General features: G+C 42.7%; 1 protein-coding gene across 1 annotated transcript in view; it reads left to right on the top strand.

The window, feature by feature from the left end:
- The window catches only part of LOC135201549 (uncharacterized), a 103,966-nt gene extending 86,638 nt beyond the window's left edge, over nt 1–17,328 (top strand). Inside the window, exon 5 of the mRNA XM_064230545.1 lies at nt 12,255–17,328. Within this exon, the coding sequence (XP_064086615.1) occupies nt 12,255–15,993 (3,739 nt within the window). The 3' untranslated portion in view covers nt 15,994–17,328. The remainder of the gene's footprint in view (nt 1–12,254) is intronic.
- Nucleotides 17,329–18,567: the final 1,239 nt, after the last annotated feature.

The following is an 18,567-nucleotide window of genomic DNA, read 5'->3' as shown; positions in this document are numbered from 1 at the left end:
TTAAAGTATTTATCTGTTCATAGGTTTTGAATGCTGGTTCATGACTGCCTAGTCTTTCACTTTCTTTTGCACGAAAAACAATGCCCACAGATCCTTGGACACGTTTTCTAAGGGTCCAGTGGTGGCTGTTCAACAATTGTGACTCATCCATTGCCCCTGGTGGGATGGTTTGTATCTTGCCTAAGATGGAGTAGGGATTGATGGAGTTGACTAGCCTCTTCTTTTTTTTTTTTCCTTTTCTCCTTTCTTCATTCCTGCAGGCAGTTTGAAGAATAGACAAATCATAATTTGGGATTGGCTTGATCCAGGTGAGTGTTGCAGTCTTACTGTTACAGCACTTTTCATGTTCCATTCAACATGCAAATCTGCTTCTCAGTAGCTAAAACTCTCTCCAGCTAGGGGAGTGAGGAGTGGTGACAAACCCATTTCTTGTGGCCAACATGTTTTGATGCCTGAACAGATGATAGTTCTTTTGGACTAACATGATTGCAGTGAATCTGGTCGTGTTTCATTGTACAGGCAGTCCCCGGCTATCGGCTGGGGTTCCCTTCTCGGTTTGGTGCTGATAAGAAAACCGTCATTATCCGAAACGCAGCGATTTATGCCGCTTATGTGGCAAGTTTCGGTCAATGGCGCCTCTGTTACTGGCACCTTATGGCGCCGATAACCGAAACCTGGCCCCGTTGTGATGCCATAAATCGCCAATTAAACCAGATTGTCCTTAATCGAATCTGCCGATAACCGTGGGCTGCCTGTATTTGAACCCATTGGACTGAGTGTTAAATATCCAAATATCTACCATCTTAAAGGCTTAGGTCTTCTTCTTTAGCAGAAGAATGATTGGGTGTGTCAAACTCCCAGTCGGTTCAGGATTCTCGTACCTCCCGCCAAGTATGAGTGTATCCTATAGTTGAGCCCGAAGGTTTGTTCCATGTATGAACAAATGTCAAATTTTTTATCAATTTATATTTTTCATAACTAATAAACCTGAGATCTTCACATTAACTGCCCACCTCTAGCCGGCCCTTTTATGTTTCATCCTGGGTTGGAAAAAAGACTGGTGTGTTCCCGAATTCAAGTGAACTCTCTTGACATGCTTCTACCTCAACTATGCATCGGATGCCAGATGCCACAGATTCCTTGCATTTACAATCTTTGATTGTTTTCAATTGGTTTCCAGTTGGCGCTAGAATCTTTATCCTATTGTTAAGACCTCAGGTTTGTTAGGTATGAAAAATACAAATTGGTTAAATTTGTCATATTTGTATGGAAAGATGTGCACATGTTCTTCCCCCTGCAAAGAATGTGCTGGTTGGCCTTCATTCTTACCTTCTCAGGTGGGAATACACCCCCAATGTTACCACTGAATCCTTCTGGCTCCTTTCTTCCACCTTCATGCATCTCTCTCCTACTCCGTAGTGGTGCTACCCCATCTTGGAGGGATAGCACTCAAATCAAAAGTCTGCCTATGTGTCTCCTTTGAGGATAACTTGACTGCTGAGGGAGTTGCTCCTTCAGCAGCAGCCTTGCTCTTTTACTCATATGATTGTGAAGTTCCAGGTACTTGTGAAAAATATGACCTACACTTAACATCCCTGGTAGTCTGTCTTTTTGACACCAGTTTTAGTGGTCATAAATCAATCAAGCAATTAGTATGTATTTTGTGGCATTTCCAAACAACCTGTATAGTTCCTCATTGGACGAGTCGATACGTGCTCAACTACTGATATTAGGGGCCGGGATCGATTCCCCGCTCTACCAGCAAGGAATCAGAGGGATTTTTTCCTGGTGATAGAAATTCATTTCTTGATGTGGTTCGTATCCCACAATAAGCTGTAGGTCCTGTCGCTAAGTAACCAGTTAGTTCCTAGCCATGTAGAAATATCTAATCCTTCGGGTCAGCCATAGGAGAGCTCTTAATCAGCTCAGTGGTATGGTAAAACTAAGATATATGTACTTAACTTTTTTCTAGACAGCCTGTCAGAGGAGAAGTAGTTTTCTGAACCTTCCTCTCATGTTGTGTCTGGTGTTGCTGTTTTTGTCTCTGTAATTGTGCCAGCCTCATGTTCTGCTACAAAGGCTGTAGTACATCCAGTGGGAGATTCTTTGGTTGGTGATTCATTATCTTTGGTTCTGTCCTCCTCATCCTCCCATGAGCTTGTAGGCACACACTTGGAGGAGTCTGCATTGTTGTGGCCTGGGCAAAAAGGGTTGGAGAGTTACGTGGCCTGTCCGTTTTTATTCCTCACTCAGAGGAGTGGGAGTGTTCTTTCTCATTTTCTTTTGTTTTTGAGTTTGTGGTGAAAACTCATAAATCTTGTGTCCTGGACAAGAATTTTAAGTTTATGGAACCCATCCTTCTTAGAGTTGGCTAATGGCAACCCAGATGAGACATTTCATTAGTACAGGCTTCATGAAGTGACCTACATAGCAGGCCTGTGTCAATAACCTAGATCTTGACACCAGTTTAAGTAACCATAAATCAATCGATCTGCTCCTCTGAGGAGGAAGTAGGCCTCTTTTTTTAATGCCGGAGCACACAGTGTCAGGGTGGGCCTTGCTTTTTAAAGACCTGTTTTTGTTATTTCAGGTGATGAGGGCAGGTGTTTGGCATAGGCAGACTACCTTTATCTCATTCTATGTAAAATACCACTCACAAGTCTCTGGATGCCATCTTACGACTTGTGATGGTCCCTCAACAAGTTGTGCAAGCACCTGAGCTCAGGTAGCATAGAAAAGTATCTTATCCAATTATTGAAACCTAGTGAAAGTGTTGGTGTGTAAATTTAGAATAATTGGACTCTCCCTTAACTACACACTAGTCGAACAAGATACAAGTGAGTACACCATGGGCATTCATTCTTCGTATCTTTTGCTAAGACGGCTCCCTCTGTCCTCCCATTTTTAAAGGGAGGGGTGCATATGGTAGAACTTATTCTGAACAAAGTACAGGCAGTCCCCGGGTTACGACGGGGGTTCCATTCTTGAGACGCGTTGTAACCCGAAAATCGTCGTAAGCCGGAACATCGACAAAAATCCCAAGAAAACTTCACTTTTAATCCTTTGGGTGCATTGAAAACTATGTAAACTGCATTATTATTGCATTTTTCATCAAAATAACCTTCAATTATTGATTATTTTACATTTTTGGTGTCATATTTCATCTGCCAGATCAGTGTTGTAGGCGTCGTAACCCTGGAAATAATTTCTGATGAATATAATTGAAAAGCGCCTTAACCTCGGAACGTCGTAAGCCGAACCCGTCCTAACCCGGGGACTGCCTGTATTGGTTGACAGCCAGAATTAAGCTCCTTCTTGCAAAAGATCTTTTACTAGGGATGTTGCAGTTCTCCAAAATTTTGTCCTGCCCTGAGCACCATGTTATCCAGGGTACTCTGACCCAAGGACTAAATACTCTGCTCAATATGTCACCAGACCAGTTGAAGCTTGCAGGACATGCTTGCATTTACAACTGAGGGCATTATTCTTCTGTGGAATTTAACTTCAGCTAGTAGCAGAGACAACCTCCCACCCAAGAAGTAAGTCTCCCTTATAAAAGGCAATGGTTTCTGTTTCCATAGGAACAAATAACAAATTTTAAAAGTAATTTGTATTTTTTTATAGGTATGTAAACCAATGCCTTTTATAATTTGAATGCTACTCATTTGCTGCACTGTGCCCTTTTGGCCGAAAGAAGGGGTTGGTGGTACAAGGTAAGTAGGGAGCATTCTTTCACTTTCCCCCTATCTTTACATTCGACTGATCTACCTTGCATTGGAGGATACTCATATAATAGGCTCTAGTGTTTTAGTAGATGAAAATAGTATAACTTAGGTCATTCTCAAAGATGAGTATTTCCATGTTGCTTTCAGATTGAGGGAATTTTGAGCTAAAAATCTTAATCTGAAATTTTTTTCTAGTCTATTATCATTATAATAATCATATCAAGCACTTAACTTTTTCAGCCAAATTAGGCACACTACAGACCTGGGTTTGCTCTCAGCCATTAACATTTCTAGCAATGTTGTAGTAATTAGAAGTAAAATCGAATTTTTGTGTGAACATACCATAAATGTTTGAACTTATCATAAATGTTATTGCCTCAGTTGTCATTCTCACTGATTCTAGACTTTCTATTACTGATTGATATCTTGATGAAATTCTGCTTTATGCTGGCAATAGCAGTCCCTTAAACCTTTGTGTCCATGATGGCAAATAAGCATTAAACTTGTGAATAATACTAAAAATGATAAGTAAAGATATTTTTTTCAGTTTTAGCTTTTCTTACTTATAAAGTAATTTGATATACTGTACACTTAAAAATGTTCCATATGTTATCTTCCAATCATGTCATTGGACTCTCTAACTGGGAACAGTCATTTTCAGCTGGGATTTGTATCTCTTGTATTTGATATCTCTTAATAGTATTTTTTTAATGTTTTAGGTGCGTTTTACTGTTGATATAAAAAACCGTAAAGTTTAAAAAAGAAAACAAGATAACATATTGGGAAAAATACAAAAACTTTGCCCAACTTCCCAAAAAGTTTATGATAATGGTTTATTTGTTCCGATACGTAATACAAACCCTCGGTCCTTTAACAATAGGAAGGTAACTAGCGGCAGCTGGGACGGTCGTAAGCTTCGAACAAGAGAAGGGGAAACGGTAGTTAACTGCTTGTCCGATCGTGCGCGCGCCCGAGAGGTGAAGAATCACTTTTGCTTTCGGCCGCGGGTGTGAAGGACGTGTTCGTCATCGCTCTCTGCCCGCTTCATCGTCGTATGCTTTGTTTATATTGTGTTTTCTACTAATGGTTTGGTTTGACTTGAAAATGAAACTGTAAGTACACTGTTTTCATTTTCATTACTTAATTATGAATCAACATGGAGCTATCGCCGTAGAGACGGCGATTTCCGCTCTTTTCATGAATTGAACCCTTGAATTATGTCTCTGTGCCGAGGGCGGGCGCACTCGCGCCGAGTCATGTATTTTGGGCGAAAGTGTGTAATTGAAAGATGTAAGTACTCTTTTTCATTATATTTTTGCCCTGTGCGTTCGTTGCCGAGAGCTTGATTGCGCTCGGCAAGAGCCTCTTATTTTGTATGAATAGAATGCAATGAAAGTGGATTCGCAATGCAGTTTTCTTTTCATTTTCATTTATTAATTGCATCAAATTTAATTTTGGATCAATTTCCGCTCTTACCCGGGAATTAATCCTTACGATTTATTGCTGTGAAAGTGAAAATAGCAAGTGCAGTATTGTTCATTTTCATATATATTTATGATAGCATCATATTATTATGGATCAAGTTTCCGCTCTTACCGGGAATTGATTTTTCCCTCTTTAAGTTCTATGAAGTGAATCGCAAGTGCAGTATTCTGTTTCATTTTCATATTACTTTTCACTGCTGTGCGGTGGGGGTAGGGAAGCGAAGGTCTGCCAGGAAGTCGTCGGAAAGCTCTCCCGCGACTCCCTTGGTATCCGATTCTTCGTCTTCTTTCCTGCCCCCCCGCTCAGCTTCCTCGTATTTTGTTTTGGGGTCTTCCTTCCGTTCGGGGTGGGGCATGTCTCCCCCCCCGTGCGTGAGGGAACCCCTCTTACTAATCTGTCTGTGCTACCGCAGGTGCTACAGCCGTGGGAGACGACCTTGGACAGGTATGGACCACTGCGGCTGCAGGGCGTGCCTAGCATCCACGATCTGCTGCAGAGTCTAGCGATGTCTGGGGCGGTGACCTTGGAGTGGTCTCCACTACAACCTTCACGGCCGATTATGCTACACTCCCCATGCTGTGTCGGTGACGCCGTCTGCCGCTTCTAGCCGGTCGCCGCCGTACCGAGGAGGGGTATGCCGCCGCCGCCTGTGTTTTCTTCGTGTTGCCTGCCCCAGACTTCCGCTGTTCCAGCAGCTCGCCCCTGGACCGAGGCCGCCAGTACCACGCTGGCTGCCGATGATTCTACGAGGCGATGGCTGGGCCTGCCGTACCTGTCGCTGATGTGGTTCCCGCTACTGGCTTGGCTGTCCCTTCTGTGTTTACCGCTGCCGCTGTTCCTGCCACTCCTGAGCTGGTTGCTGTTCCTGTCGCTCCTGGTTCCTGCGCCTGTCCATGCTGGTCCTGCCCATGGTGTGTCTTCCCCAGTCCCAGGTCCTTCCGGACAGGTGCAGTCGGGCCGTGTTGCTTCGGCAATAGGCCCGACTCCGGCCTGGATGGAGGACCTGACGACTGTCCTGTGTGAGCTGACGAAGAAGAGGAAGGTGTCATCTTCGTCTTCGTCTGTTGCTGCCTCTTCCCCTTCGACTTCTAAGGCCCATAAGCCGAAGAAGAAGAAGGCTGCCTCCCCCCCCTAAGAAGTCTCCTTCGGGAACTTCTAAGGGCCCGTCCCACCTCGGTGGGACGGGGGGTCCTTCTGCTGGTCCTCCTGCTCCTTCGGGAGCGGGGCCCGTCTCCCCTTCCGTAAGGAAGAGATAGACGGGGACCAGAGGAGTATCGGTTAGCTCTGGTACTTCCTCGCCTGGTGCTAGCGGCGATGCCGCTACGCCAGGTTCCGGCTCGGTCTCTCGTTCGCGGGAGATCCCGAGTGTACGCTCTCCCTCGGGAGACCGTGCAGCCAAAGTTTCGGCGCCAGAGTTCGCTCGGCGCCAAGACCACGGCACGGAGCAGAAGGCTGGCGAGAACCGCTCAGGTGACTCTCGCCAGGCCAGCGGCCGCTCTCGCAGCGACCAGCTGGTAACCGGGTTTTGTTATTCCCCCTAAGAAGACTCCTTCGGGAACTTCGAAGGGCTCGTCACATTCCGGTGTGACGGGGGGGGTTCTTCTGCTGGATCGCCTGTTCCTTCGGGAACAGGGCCCGTCTCCCCTTCTGAGAAGAAGAAGAAGACGGGGACCAAGGGTGTGCTGGCTTTACCGCTGGTACACCCTCGCCTGGTCTTGGCAGCTCTGCTGCTAAGCCAGGTACCGGCTCGTTTCTTGTCCGCGAGAAGTTCCGAGTGTACGATCTCCTTCGGGTGACCGTGCAGCCAAAGTTAAGACGCCTGAGTTCGCTCAGCGTCATGACCGGCACGGAGCAGAAGACTGTCGAGAGCCACTCAGGTGACTCTCGCCAGGCCAGCGGCCGCCTCGCAGCGACCAGCCGGTACCTCGGGTGGACGTGACGGTCTCTGACCGGCCACGGGTTGAGGCTGGGAAGAGGTCCCCCAGGTCCCCTCGACCGACTGTACCAGCCTCGGCTGGTACCAGCGGTTTGAACGTGCCGCGAGGACGCTCACCGGTCTCACGGCGAAAGCGAGCTCTGCAGGTCACCTGACCGCCGCTCCCACAGGGACCGGGCGGATACGGTGACCAGCAGCAGCTCGTCTGACGCACGGGACCGGGGTCGACGTGCTCAGTCGAGCCGCTCGCCACAGGTGAGCGGCACGGCCAGGCCTGCAGATCGATCCCCACCGCGGGTTGGTGATCGGCTGCAGCCCCCCACGTACGCTGGTCCTGCCAGCGAGCGGGGGGGAGCGTCAGGTCTGTCTCTCCACTACCTTCAACTTCCTCGGGCTACACCGGGAAGAGCGAGGTAGCTAGGAGTGATCGTGAGAGGTGCGCTGCTCACGATCCCGTCACGACGACGCACGTGCCACGTATGGTCTAGGACCAACCAGGACGTAGGCGCAAGTGATTGGAGGCGACCGTCAGGGGGAGGGGAGGGGGCGGGGAGGGGAGGGGGTAGCGTCAGTTCTGTCTCTCCGAATACCTTCAACTTTCCTCGGCATACGCCAGGAAGAGCGAGGTATATAGGAGTGATCGTGAGAGATCGCGCTCACGATACGTCACGACGCAGCACGTGCCAGGTTGGTCTTAGGACCAACCAGGACGTACGCGCAAGTGATTGGAGGCAACCGTCAGGGATCTGTGCTGGTCCTTCTTCTGAAGGAGGAGGGTCCTGGGAGCTGCTCTTGTTGGAGGGACTGGACGGTCCTACTCCTCAAGACGCTGTAACTTCCGAGATTCAGAGTAACTTTACCCAGGTTATTGCACTGATTCGTCAGCACAACGACCGGGGGGAAGGATCGCCGCTCCCACCAGCAGAGCCCATGTCTCTGCTCGAGTCGTTTTGGGGCCCGAGAGGGAACCCAAACCGACGGTGGGTATGCAGCGATCGGAGCTTGCCGATTCTGTCTTGAACCAGAGTCTCTCGTCTCCGGACAAGAAGGCTCTCTCAGTTCTGGCCGGTCGATCAAGCTACTTCCACCTCCTCTACTGCGACAGCGGCGTTTCTACGTGTCTTCGGACACCGTATTTAAATACTCCTTCGGTCCTCCTGAGAGGTTTCGACCTCGACGAGGACTGGAATGAGTCGGAGGACGGTATCGGTTCTCTCCTGTCAGGTGTCGATCAGCCCCACCCAGACGACGTTCACAGTGGCGGCAGACCCTTACCTACGTGAGATTCGTAACCCTCCTCGGGGAAAAGGAAAACGTTTTCTCCTGACGATACGTTTTCCCAGACTCGAGAGGCCATCGCCGCAAGGCGATGGCTGCTCCTACTCTTCTCCAACTGCTAGTTCCACTGGGAAGGCGAGCGAGTATCCAATTCCTCCCCCATTCCCTCTCTCCTTACGGCTACGAGGGAAAGGGGAAGGATCCTACAGAGATTTCTCTGTAGGATCCCACGTTGGGGACTGTGCTACCAGGGGGGACCTTCGGGTCCTACCTGACGTAAGCCCCAGTCGTTGAGGAGGGATCCTGCCCCATTCTCGAGTTCTACGGGAATCGAGAGGACCACCAGCCGATATCGTTTGACGAATTCGGTGGGGGTTTCGCAGGCTGCTTAGAATTCTACGGAATTTCTAGCGCATTCAGTGTTAGAGTTTCTTACGATCTCCAAACACATAGGCGAGACCACGGTCCAAAGTGAGCGAGACGAGAATCCCCGATATGTTACACGATAATCGGGAACCTCGCCTATGCTCGAATTTCCTGGAATTTCTAGCATTAGAAGAAGACTGCTGCTGAAAGAAGACTATCTCACAGTAGGAGACCAACCTGGAATAGAGAAGAACGGACGGGAATATCCAGTTTGGCTGGAACTATCGTCTTAGTATTCTGTTCACCATTGAAGCTTTCCTTCGAGGAAGACTTCTCCTTCACTCTCTTTAATAGAGAACGAAGGTGGTCGATCTCCAATCCTTATTTTGTTTTCTTGAGGGAAAGAATTTAGGATGGAGATCGTTGTTCAGAATCCTACAAATATACTACGTATATTAACCTCGCGACATGATTCTGCTAAGCAGTTGAATGGTCCCGAGGGGTAGGCGCATATCCTGGTTATTCTACGGATTGCGACTTAGACGAAAAGTATTCTAATTGAACTGCAACCCGGGTTGCCTGCAACCTCCCAGGAGTTTCCAGTTTCAATTTTATATACATTGGTATGGTGTGTCACAACAACACCATTTAAGCTTTTATATTTACCGAAATTCGTTTCGCTTAAATATAATTGCTCGAGCATATCTTTTTATGCTTCCGGTGGTTCTAGCCGAACGCATTCCTTCGTGGAAAGGATTACTTTGGCAACTCAGGATGAACGAGTCAGCGACAGCTACTGCGTATTGAATTGCCCGAGGCATTTCAGTATCAGCTGCCGCTTTGAGATAGACGGTTGTTTATGTCTTTCTCACCTGCTTTGATTGAATAACAACCGTATCTCTGCCCAACAAACAATCACTGACTTAAGTCTCTGATTAACGGGGATTCTCGCATACATGAATGACCATCTACTGCTGTGAAACGCTAGTATTCATCGTCTTCGGTATTGCGAGAATTTTAAACAGAGATATCTATTCGACTCTCTCTTTCTGTTTACCGCACGGTAACAGAATTCTGTAATAGTCTCTTGCTGCATCGTATCCCGATAATGCGAATGATTTTTGCGGAATCTGAGTTTGTCCTCAAAATATCTTGTATTCGGAGGTGTACAATTGTTCATTGTTCACCCCGGATTAGCAGATGTATTGACATCGCCTACTCCCACACCTGCCAGCTCTACTTCCAAACGTTCAGCCCATGAGAAGCAGTTCTTCAAGCGGCTCTCCCCTGTGTTTCATTACTGAAGAACGCCCCGCTTTCATTGCACAACGGACAGCAATGAAATGGCGGTTAGCGTTTTCAGTCATTTGTAAGCACAGGTTTAGAATCTTGAGATTCCTTCTCTCGATTCAGCTGGAAGACGTAGGTTGCATTCATTGCCTACCTTCGTCTTCAACGTCACATAGTGTTGTTCTCCTTAAGCTGAGATTCAACGTCTATGAGATTTTCTTGCCATCAGGGACCTCGGTCTTTTGAAGGCAATTGACTTTCGCCTTTTGAGCTTATGCATTAAGAGAATCATCGCCGCGCCGTCCGGCATCGGTGACTAACAAATATTTTATTTGTTGGTCTCTCAGCATAACTCTTTAAAGGGCGAAGGTCACGTGACTTACCCGGATGCTTGGACAACTTGCCTCTACTGATTCCGAACCAGTCAGTCGGCAGCTGTCAGAGCGCCCGAGTCAGTTACGAACTATGCTGTGGACTTAGTTCGGTTGTTCCAGAGCAATCATTACTTCGTCTTAATAGCTTGTCAGTATGAGTACTGTACATAACCAAAGTCGAGAAGAGGGATAGGTCATACGACTATTCCCTTCTTTTCGTCTTAGGTAACTGCATGACTTCTCTTGAGAAGTCAAGCACAAAGGGATGGGGATTTGTGACGCTCGATTTCGTACCGATCTTCGTAGCGAAGACTCAGAACCCTTCGGTAACTGACGATTGGTTCGAATCTTCACAATACCCTCCCTAATGGACTTCACCGCCTCCGATACGAAGGCTATGCTGCTTTGTCCTGTGAAGGTGCGACGGAGCTGTCTGAAGAAACTCGACACCCAGGATGAGTGTGGACGCCTCTTCATCATTCTCTCGCGTAACGCAAGAACTTCTCCGTGGCGCAGGTAATGAAGGCAGGTGCCTGGTCCAACCGGACCGCATGCACCTCCTTCTACCTTCAGGATATTGCCCACAGTTCCTTGGTTCTTTTTCCTTGGGAACCGTGGTGGTTGCTCAACACGTTGTGTAGTTAACCCAGACCCTCGCAGGCTGAACAGCATCGAGTCCTGGTGTGACCGTAAGAATGGATGAGGAATGAGAGTGTGACTGGCTCCTCTTCCCATCTTTTTCTTCCCTCTACCTTTGGGTAGAGGGACATGGTCGTCACCCTGCTGGGTAAGGACGAGATGCAGGTGAGCTACTCAATAGAGCACCATCCTATCCCTTTCAGTAGGGATAGGAGTAAATATCCACCACTTCCTCCAACAAGCGGGGAGGAAGTGGATGCCAAATTGAGACAAACCCATCATTTTATGATTGTCTCTTGCAAACAGGAACAAGTTCTTGCTTGCTGGTACGAAGAGATACGCTTGCCTCTCTCTTAGTACTTGGCCCAGAGGTCTGACCATTGATCCTGCGGTGCACACCCCGATCAATCGGACAGAGGTTTGGATCCCTCCCTTGCTCTTACGACCAGGGAGGCACTCCAGGGTTGGACGAACACCAGTCTGTTCACCAAAAAGACTCAGATTCCTCCCACCAAGAAGTGAGTCTTCCTATTGTTAAAGGACCGAGGGTTTGTATTACGTATCGGAACAAATGACAATTTGTCGAAAATTGCATTTTTCCTAACTATACAAACCTGAGGTCCTTTACATATAGTCCCACCTCATGCCACCCCTCACTCTGCAACTTTTTGCATGGGCCTAAAGCAAAAGTGATTCTTCACCTCTCGGGCGCGCGGGCGCGCGCACGATCGGACAAGCAGTTAACTACCGTCTTCACCCTTGTTCGAAGCTTACGACCGTCCCAGCTGCCGCTAGTTACCTTCCTATTGTTAAAGGACCTCAGGTTTGTATAGTTAGGAAAAATGCAATTTTCGACAAATTGTCATATATAGTGTATTTCATTTGATTTTGTATGACACTTTGGCAATGCTTTCTTTTCTTGCAAATGAGTTGAATCAGTTTTATTTTGAGGACACGGTTGTCTGAAACTAACTGTTCAGACACAGAATTCTGCTGTCTATTAGCATTCATACTTGAAGTGATAAAGGATTGACAGCTTGTTATTGTGTTCATTACTTAGGTATTAGTTGCATTTCCCTTTATGGGGGAGAGGATTGTTATGATTACACACCTGTGTTTAGATTTGGCTATGAATGAGTGATAGATATTACTTTTTTTCAGGCATTCTGAACAAGGGTCATCAGGCACTACCTTCCCAGAAAGTCAATACAGTTCACACTTGCTAGATCACAGCTTTTCTGACGTAAGTGATTTAGAATCTTGTGATAGCAGGAATTTTGAATCTTATTCAGGACGAGACAGACAAGGGAAAGAGACTCAGCATTCAGAATCAGCTGGTGGACACAAGAGAAGTGATTTTAAGTCTAGGGATTATAAGGAAGCTCAACCATTTAATAAAGGACATAGGCAGCTTTCACCAGTTTTACATGAAAAGAACTTTCCACGTTCTTTTTCAATTTCTGGTAGGAGCAAGTCACGGTCTTTATCGCCATTACAAAACACGAGATCTTACATGAGGTCTGTGTCATTCCCAACTGCGATAAGCCGTTCAAGAGTTTATAATGTAACAAGTTGTAGCAAAAATCCAAGACTGTCAAGTAGGAGAAGCTATTCCAGGTCTCCATCACCGGGTAAGAAATTTTATTCATCAGCATCACGATCTAGGTCACCACCACGACAAAAAAGTCCAGAAACTCTAGCTTTAATGTCTTTACGAGATGTTCATAATAAAGAGTGTAAAGTTTATAGGAAGAACCCCAAGGCTCATCCTGATCATGAGAAGGAGTTCAGAATTTACAGAGACAAGAAAATGCAATGCATTATTGGTCTTGGGGGTGACCCTAATTCATATGATGTAACAAAAGACTGGGAAGCATTCTGGCCAAATCGTTTAGAACAGCTTTTAGAATTAAGTTGGATAAGTAAGAGAGATAAATGCCTGAAAGTGCTTAAGCAGTCAAAGTTATCTAGGAACCGTTCTCCTTTGTTGGGGTTGCAGCAGCGAACAGAGTTCAGTAGAAAGCTGAATAGGTCAAGAAGTCGGTCATCTTCCCGTGAAAGTGAAAGGCAATTAAAGAATTTTAGTAGGAAATTAAAGAGGAACAGGTCAGCAAGTCGATCTTACTCGCCAGAAAGTGAAATTTTGTCCTGTAAGAAAAATAGTTTTATTACAAAACAGAGGAGGAACAGGTCTAGAAGTCGATCAGTCTCGTGGGAAAGTGAAAGACGTTCAGCTTCAAGGGAAAGGGAGAGACTTTTACAGAAAGAAAGAGAGTACTATATTAGGAAGCAGGACAGGAAAAGATCAAGAAGTAGGTCATCTTCAGTGGAAAGTAAAGCACAATCAGAAGATTGGAATGAGTTCATTGCAGAGCAGGAAGAGAAGAGATCAAGAAGCAGGTCATCTTCAAGAAAAAGTGAAAGATTTTCACAAAAGCAAAGAGACTATGTTACCATGTCTAAAAGGAAGAGGTCAAGGTCATCTTCAGAAGAAAGTGAAGGACAATCAGATGACAAAGGGGAGTTCAATGTGAAAGAGAATAGGGTTATATCAAAACTTGGGTCATCTAAGGAGAGGGAAATTATACTGAAGAGACGGGACACTTCCAGTTCAGGCAAGAGAAGTGATAATGACCATTCATGTGAAGGTGATAGAAGCATTACATTTGGAAAAGACAAAACAGAAAGTTTGCCAGGTTTATCTTGTTTTTTGGAGAAACATTTAAGGGATAATTCAGGGAGAAATCAAGATAGCGTTAAGGTAAACTTAGATGTAAAGGAAAATGAATTAAGCAGATTGAAAACCATTTTAAATGATGAGCAGATCCACAATTTATTGAAATTAAGCAAGGAGATTCCTCTTGATGTTGTAGGAAAAAGCTCTTTGAGTAGTGCTGTGAATAAAGAGTTCATAGTAGGATCGCAGAGCATGAAAAGGGGAAGTGGTCATGAAATGGCAGGAGATAGGATCATTTTAAAAATGGAGAACAGTGTCAAGGGCTCAGAACTTATATTTCCACCAAAAATTGATGCAGCCTCCCTTGAACACCAAATTTCACAAGTACATCCTTTGCAAGAGTGCAAGTCAAGTTTGTTAGCAGAAGTTTTAGAAAAAATTGAGGCTAGAAGTCGTACCATAAAAAGTGATATTGAAACTTCAAAAGCTTCATCTTCTAGTAGAAGTGGGTTGCCATCTGCAAATGAAGAAGAATCAGCTGATGAGGTTACATCAACAACTCCATCTTTTGGAACTGGCATGCAAGAAGATATTATGGAGGTTCTTGAGATATTGGTAAGGCTAGGAGATCGACTGAATGTTTTAAAGATGCCGCTAAAAGTACTTTATGACAAGGCATTACTTTACAAGTCAGTTGGCACAGAGGCCTCAAAGTTACTGAATGATAAGGATGCCAAAACGTTGCTACACTTAATTAGTAGTAAATTGAGCAAACTGATGGAAGAGGAGAACATGACTATTGTTCAGCGCGTAATAATTCAGGAAGCTAATGAGAGGTTATGTAATATTTTAAAAACCTTAGATCCAGATTTAGAAATCTCATTGATTGCTGAAAAATGTTTAGGAAAAAATGAGGCTGATACTATTGCTTATATTCAGAGTCAGTTTTTGGAAAATGGATTGTATTCGGGATCCCATGAACGGTTAAAAGCAGTTTATGCTGCTGTCCAATCTGAGAAATCAAAGCTTCTTAATCAAATTCTGAAGCAAAGTAATACTTCTTTAAACAGTCCTACTAATTCCATTATGAACACTTTCCATATCCAGAGTAAAGAAATGTCTGCTAAACACGAAATGTCTTCATATTCACCTTTCCAACACAGCTGGTTTTCAGAAGACTCACAAGGAAGTAGATCAGTGGGAAATTCAAGTTCATTACTTGGTGATAACATAAAAAAAGAAACAGCAGCATACTCAAAACTTCCGTCCGAGTATAAGCTAGAGTTTCCTCCAAAACTACAACTTGAAGACATTTTACCCAAAAGGCAAGTAAAAAATTCTTGTGTACAAAAAAAGTGTGAAGATTTTACATCTCAATGGGAGTGTGAGGACAGTCCACCGCAGGGAACATCTAAGAAATATCTGTCAGAAGATAACATTGACAAACAGTTTAGAAAAACTCACACTTCACCAAGATTGGAGTTTGAAGGCCTTAGAAAACAACTGAGAGATTCTCATTTTGAAACTGGTTGCGATAAGTTTTCATCGCAAAGAGTCAATAAAGGAATTCCATCAAGGGTATATCTTGATTTTTCAGCTGAAAGACAGAGGGATAGTGGAAGATCAAAGACTGATTTTGGTTTCTCATCTCTTCAGGAAGGTGATGAATTTTCCACAAAAATTGAATTAGATTTCCCATCTAAGAGAGTACTTGAGGATTCACCTAAAAGAGAATTTGGGAAATTTTCATCAAAGGCATTGTTGGAGGACATTCTGTGTGGAAGAGTGCATGAAGGATCATCTTCAAAACAGGAAGAGAAAGGTTTCCTTTCTGACATGCAGTTTGAAGAATCTCATTCAAGATCATTCAGAGATATTCCTGACCCTCCAAATATTTCTAGATTGCAAAATCTCAGATTTAGTCATGAAGACTCTTCTGCAAGTTTGTCTAGAGGTGCTTCTAAGAGTGAAAATAGACAGGATGTCACTTCATCCCAGGTTTGTTCTGAAAAGATTAGTGGCTCATTAAATGGCTCCCCACTAACAAGAAACTTTAGTCCATTGTTGCCCCCTTTTAACAGAATTCCTGATATTGATACTGAAAGTAGTTCTAAACTTTTTCTTTTAATATCGACCCGGAGAGATCTGCGGATACAAAGAAAGACAAAAAAAGTTCCAAAACCTTTTCAGGTTCTTTGCAGAAAAATCCAATTAGGCAGATAATTCCTAAACAAGAAAACCAAGGAGCCAATTTAAATATCTTTAGTAACTTTGTGGATGATAGCAGTTGGTGATCTCTTTATCCTTTTCATGTGTGTGAGTGTGTATTATTCATGGTAAGTAGTACCACCTGACAATATTTTCAACATTTGTACATTTATTATTGTTTAATATTGCTTGTAAGTATCATGAGCCACAAATGTTTCTTACAATTCTTTGTGCATATTTATTTTTAATTATAAGTGATTAATATTATTTGGAAGTAGTGCCAACTTACACATGTTTGGTTCATATGAGGTAACTAGTGGACTTGATGTTTACCACAGTAGTATTTACTGTACATATATGAGTTCTTGAATGTTTAGTTTTTGTACATCCAAGAACCAGCAGTATATTTATCACACATCTCAAGGACTGGATTTCTGTACAGTTAAAGCTTATTATGTATAGTATTAAACCCGAAGGAAAGTTGGAAAGTAATTACAGTTGCTGGGATAATTCTATATCAGAGTACAAATTTTAAAATACAATTGACATTTCTTAAATGCAATATATTTTACTTACACCATACTAACCTGAATAGCGTGGTGTTACACAAGAAGGTGAGAGATGTCTCGAGTCATCTTTGCTATGTACTGTGTTGATAGGAGCCCCCTTGTTTTATCACTGGTAGGGAAAGAATGCCAGAATGACTTGGGGATGGCAGTGTCAGCAAAGGAAATTACTCCTGTTAAAGTAATAGGCTTGTTTTTATTTACATTTGCTTATTTTACTCATGATGAGTTATTCATCATCATTATCATCATCATCCTAGTTTATTTTTGATCCATGCAGCAGGTTCCATCTATCTGTCCATTAAAGCTTCTACTAGTGTTCTGGAATAATTTTTCCTTCTGTGTCACAGTGTATTTTGTATGATATAATAAATTTCTTCTTGATTGGATCTGAAAAAGGATTTTGCATCTTTTTGGCTCTTGAGTCAACATGAATAACTTTTTATGGATCTTAGGTTCATTAATCTGTTTTCATGCTCTTACATATATTTATGCTTTGGGTGACACTCATTTTGGATTTAATAATTAACAAGACTGCATTGTTAATCACACCCAATAACTTCAATAAACTGTGTAGCAGACCAGTATAGAAACTGTTTCAGTGTTGTAGTCTTGTGATTAGATAAGGCAGTCCTCAGTTATTGGTGGAGGTTCTGTTCTGACGGCTTGATGATAAGTGAAAAACGCAGATAACCAAAAATCGGAGATTTTCAGCACTTATTGGTTCAGATAACCAATTAATGGGTCCTTGATTAGCTGTGTATCGGCACCAATACACTAATATCGATGGAAAACCGAAATTTGGTGCATTTCAGCACCGAAAATCACTGATTTCATTTTATATATATATATATATATATATATATATATATTATATATATATATTACATATTATATATATATATATATATATATATATATATATATATATATATATATATATATATATATATATATATATATTACATATTACATATATATATAATATATATATATATATATATATATATATATATATATATATATATATATATATATATATATATATGTAATATATGTAGATATATGTAGATATATATATATAGTGATTATATTATATATATTATATATATATATATATATATATATAAATATATCTATATATATATATCTATATAGATATAATAATATATTTATAATATTATAATATATATATATATATATATATATAAAATATATAATATATATAGATATATATATATAGAGATATCTATATATTATATAAAATATATATATATATATCTATATATATGCATATATATATATATATATATATATAATTATAGAGTATCTGTCTTATATATATATTATATATAATATATAATGCGCTTTTACCATATATGCATGCATATATATACTATTTCTGTACATCCCCAGTTATGATGGTTTATTTTACGATAAATTGTGACAGAAGAAATGCGTATCGTTGTGAACGAAATTTAGTTATTTTTATTTTTGTTATTAGATGGCGCTGAGGGCATGTTTGGGCAAAAAAAATCAACAGATTGCTATTGATATTTTCACTTGATTTCATCAGAATACTACGAGTTTTGCATATTTATCTTTTATCAGAGTGGAAACAGTAAAATGTGCTCTTTCATGCCAAATAGTTTTGATTGGAGCACGTTTCTCTCAAATTTTGTTTACAGTCGAGTTTGATGTTACTATACCAAAGTTTGCAGGAGTTTCTTCCATGTTGTCAATGCATGATAACAATCTTTAGCAGATGGACATTCTTTCTTCAGATTCAGCTACAACTTGCAGCTTAAATTTAGCAGTATATTCCCTTGCCAATCTTTTCCCCATAGTGAATAAGGATATAGTAATGTAAAAATATATCAGTATTACTCTACTTAACGTCATTTGTAGGATAACTACGGTAATTTTTTACTATCGTACAATGGTTGAAATGCAAGCAAACCGCTGTTGTTATCAGATTCGGTTGTTCATAGAAAATCAGCTGTTTCTGGCTGTGTATGTTTAC

Source organism: Macrobrachium nipponense, chromosome 28 (assembly GCF_015104395.2).
Source record: "Macrobrachium nipponense isolate FS-2020 chromosome 28, ASM1510439v2, whole genome shotgun sequence".
NCBI lineage: Eukaryota > Metazoa > Arthropoda > Malacostraca > Decapoda > Palaemonidae > Macrobrachium > Macrobrachium nipponense.
The sequence above is the reverse complement of the archived record's forward strand: the minus strand, read 5'-3'. Positions and strand labels throughout refer to the sequence as shown.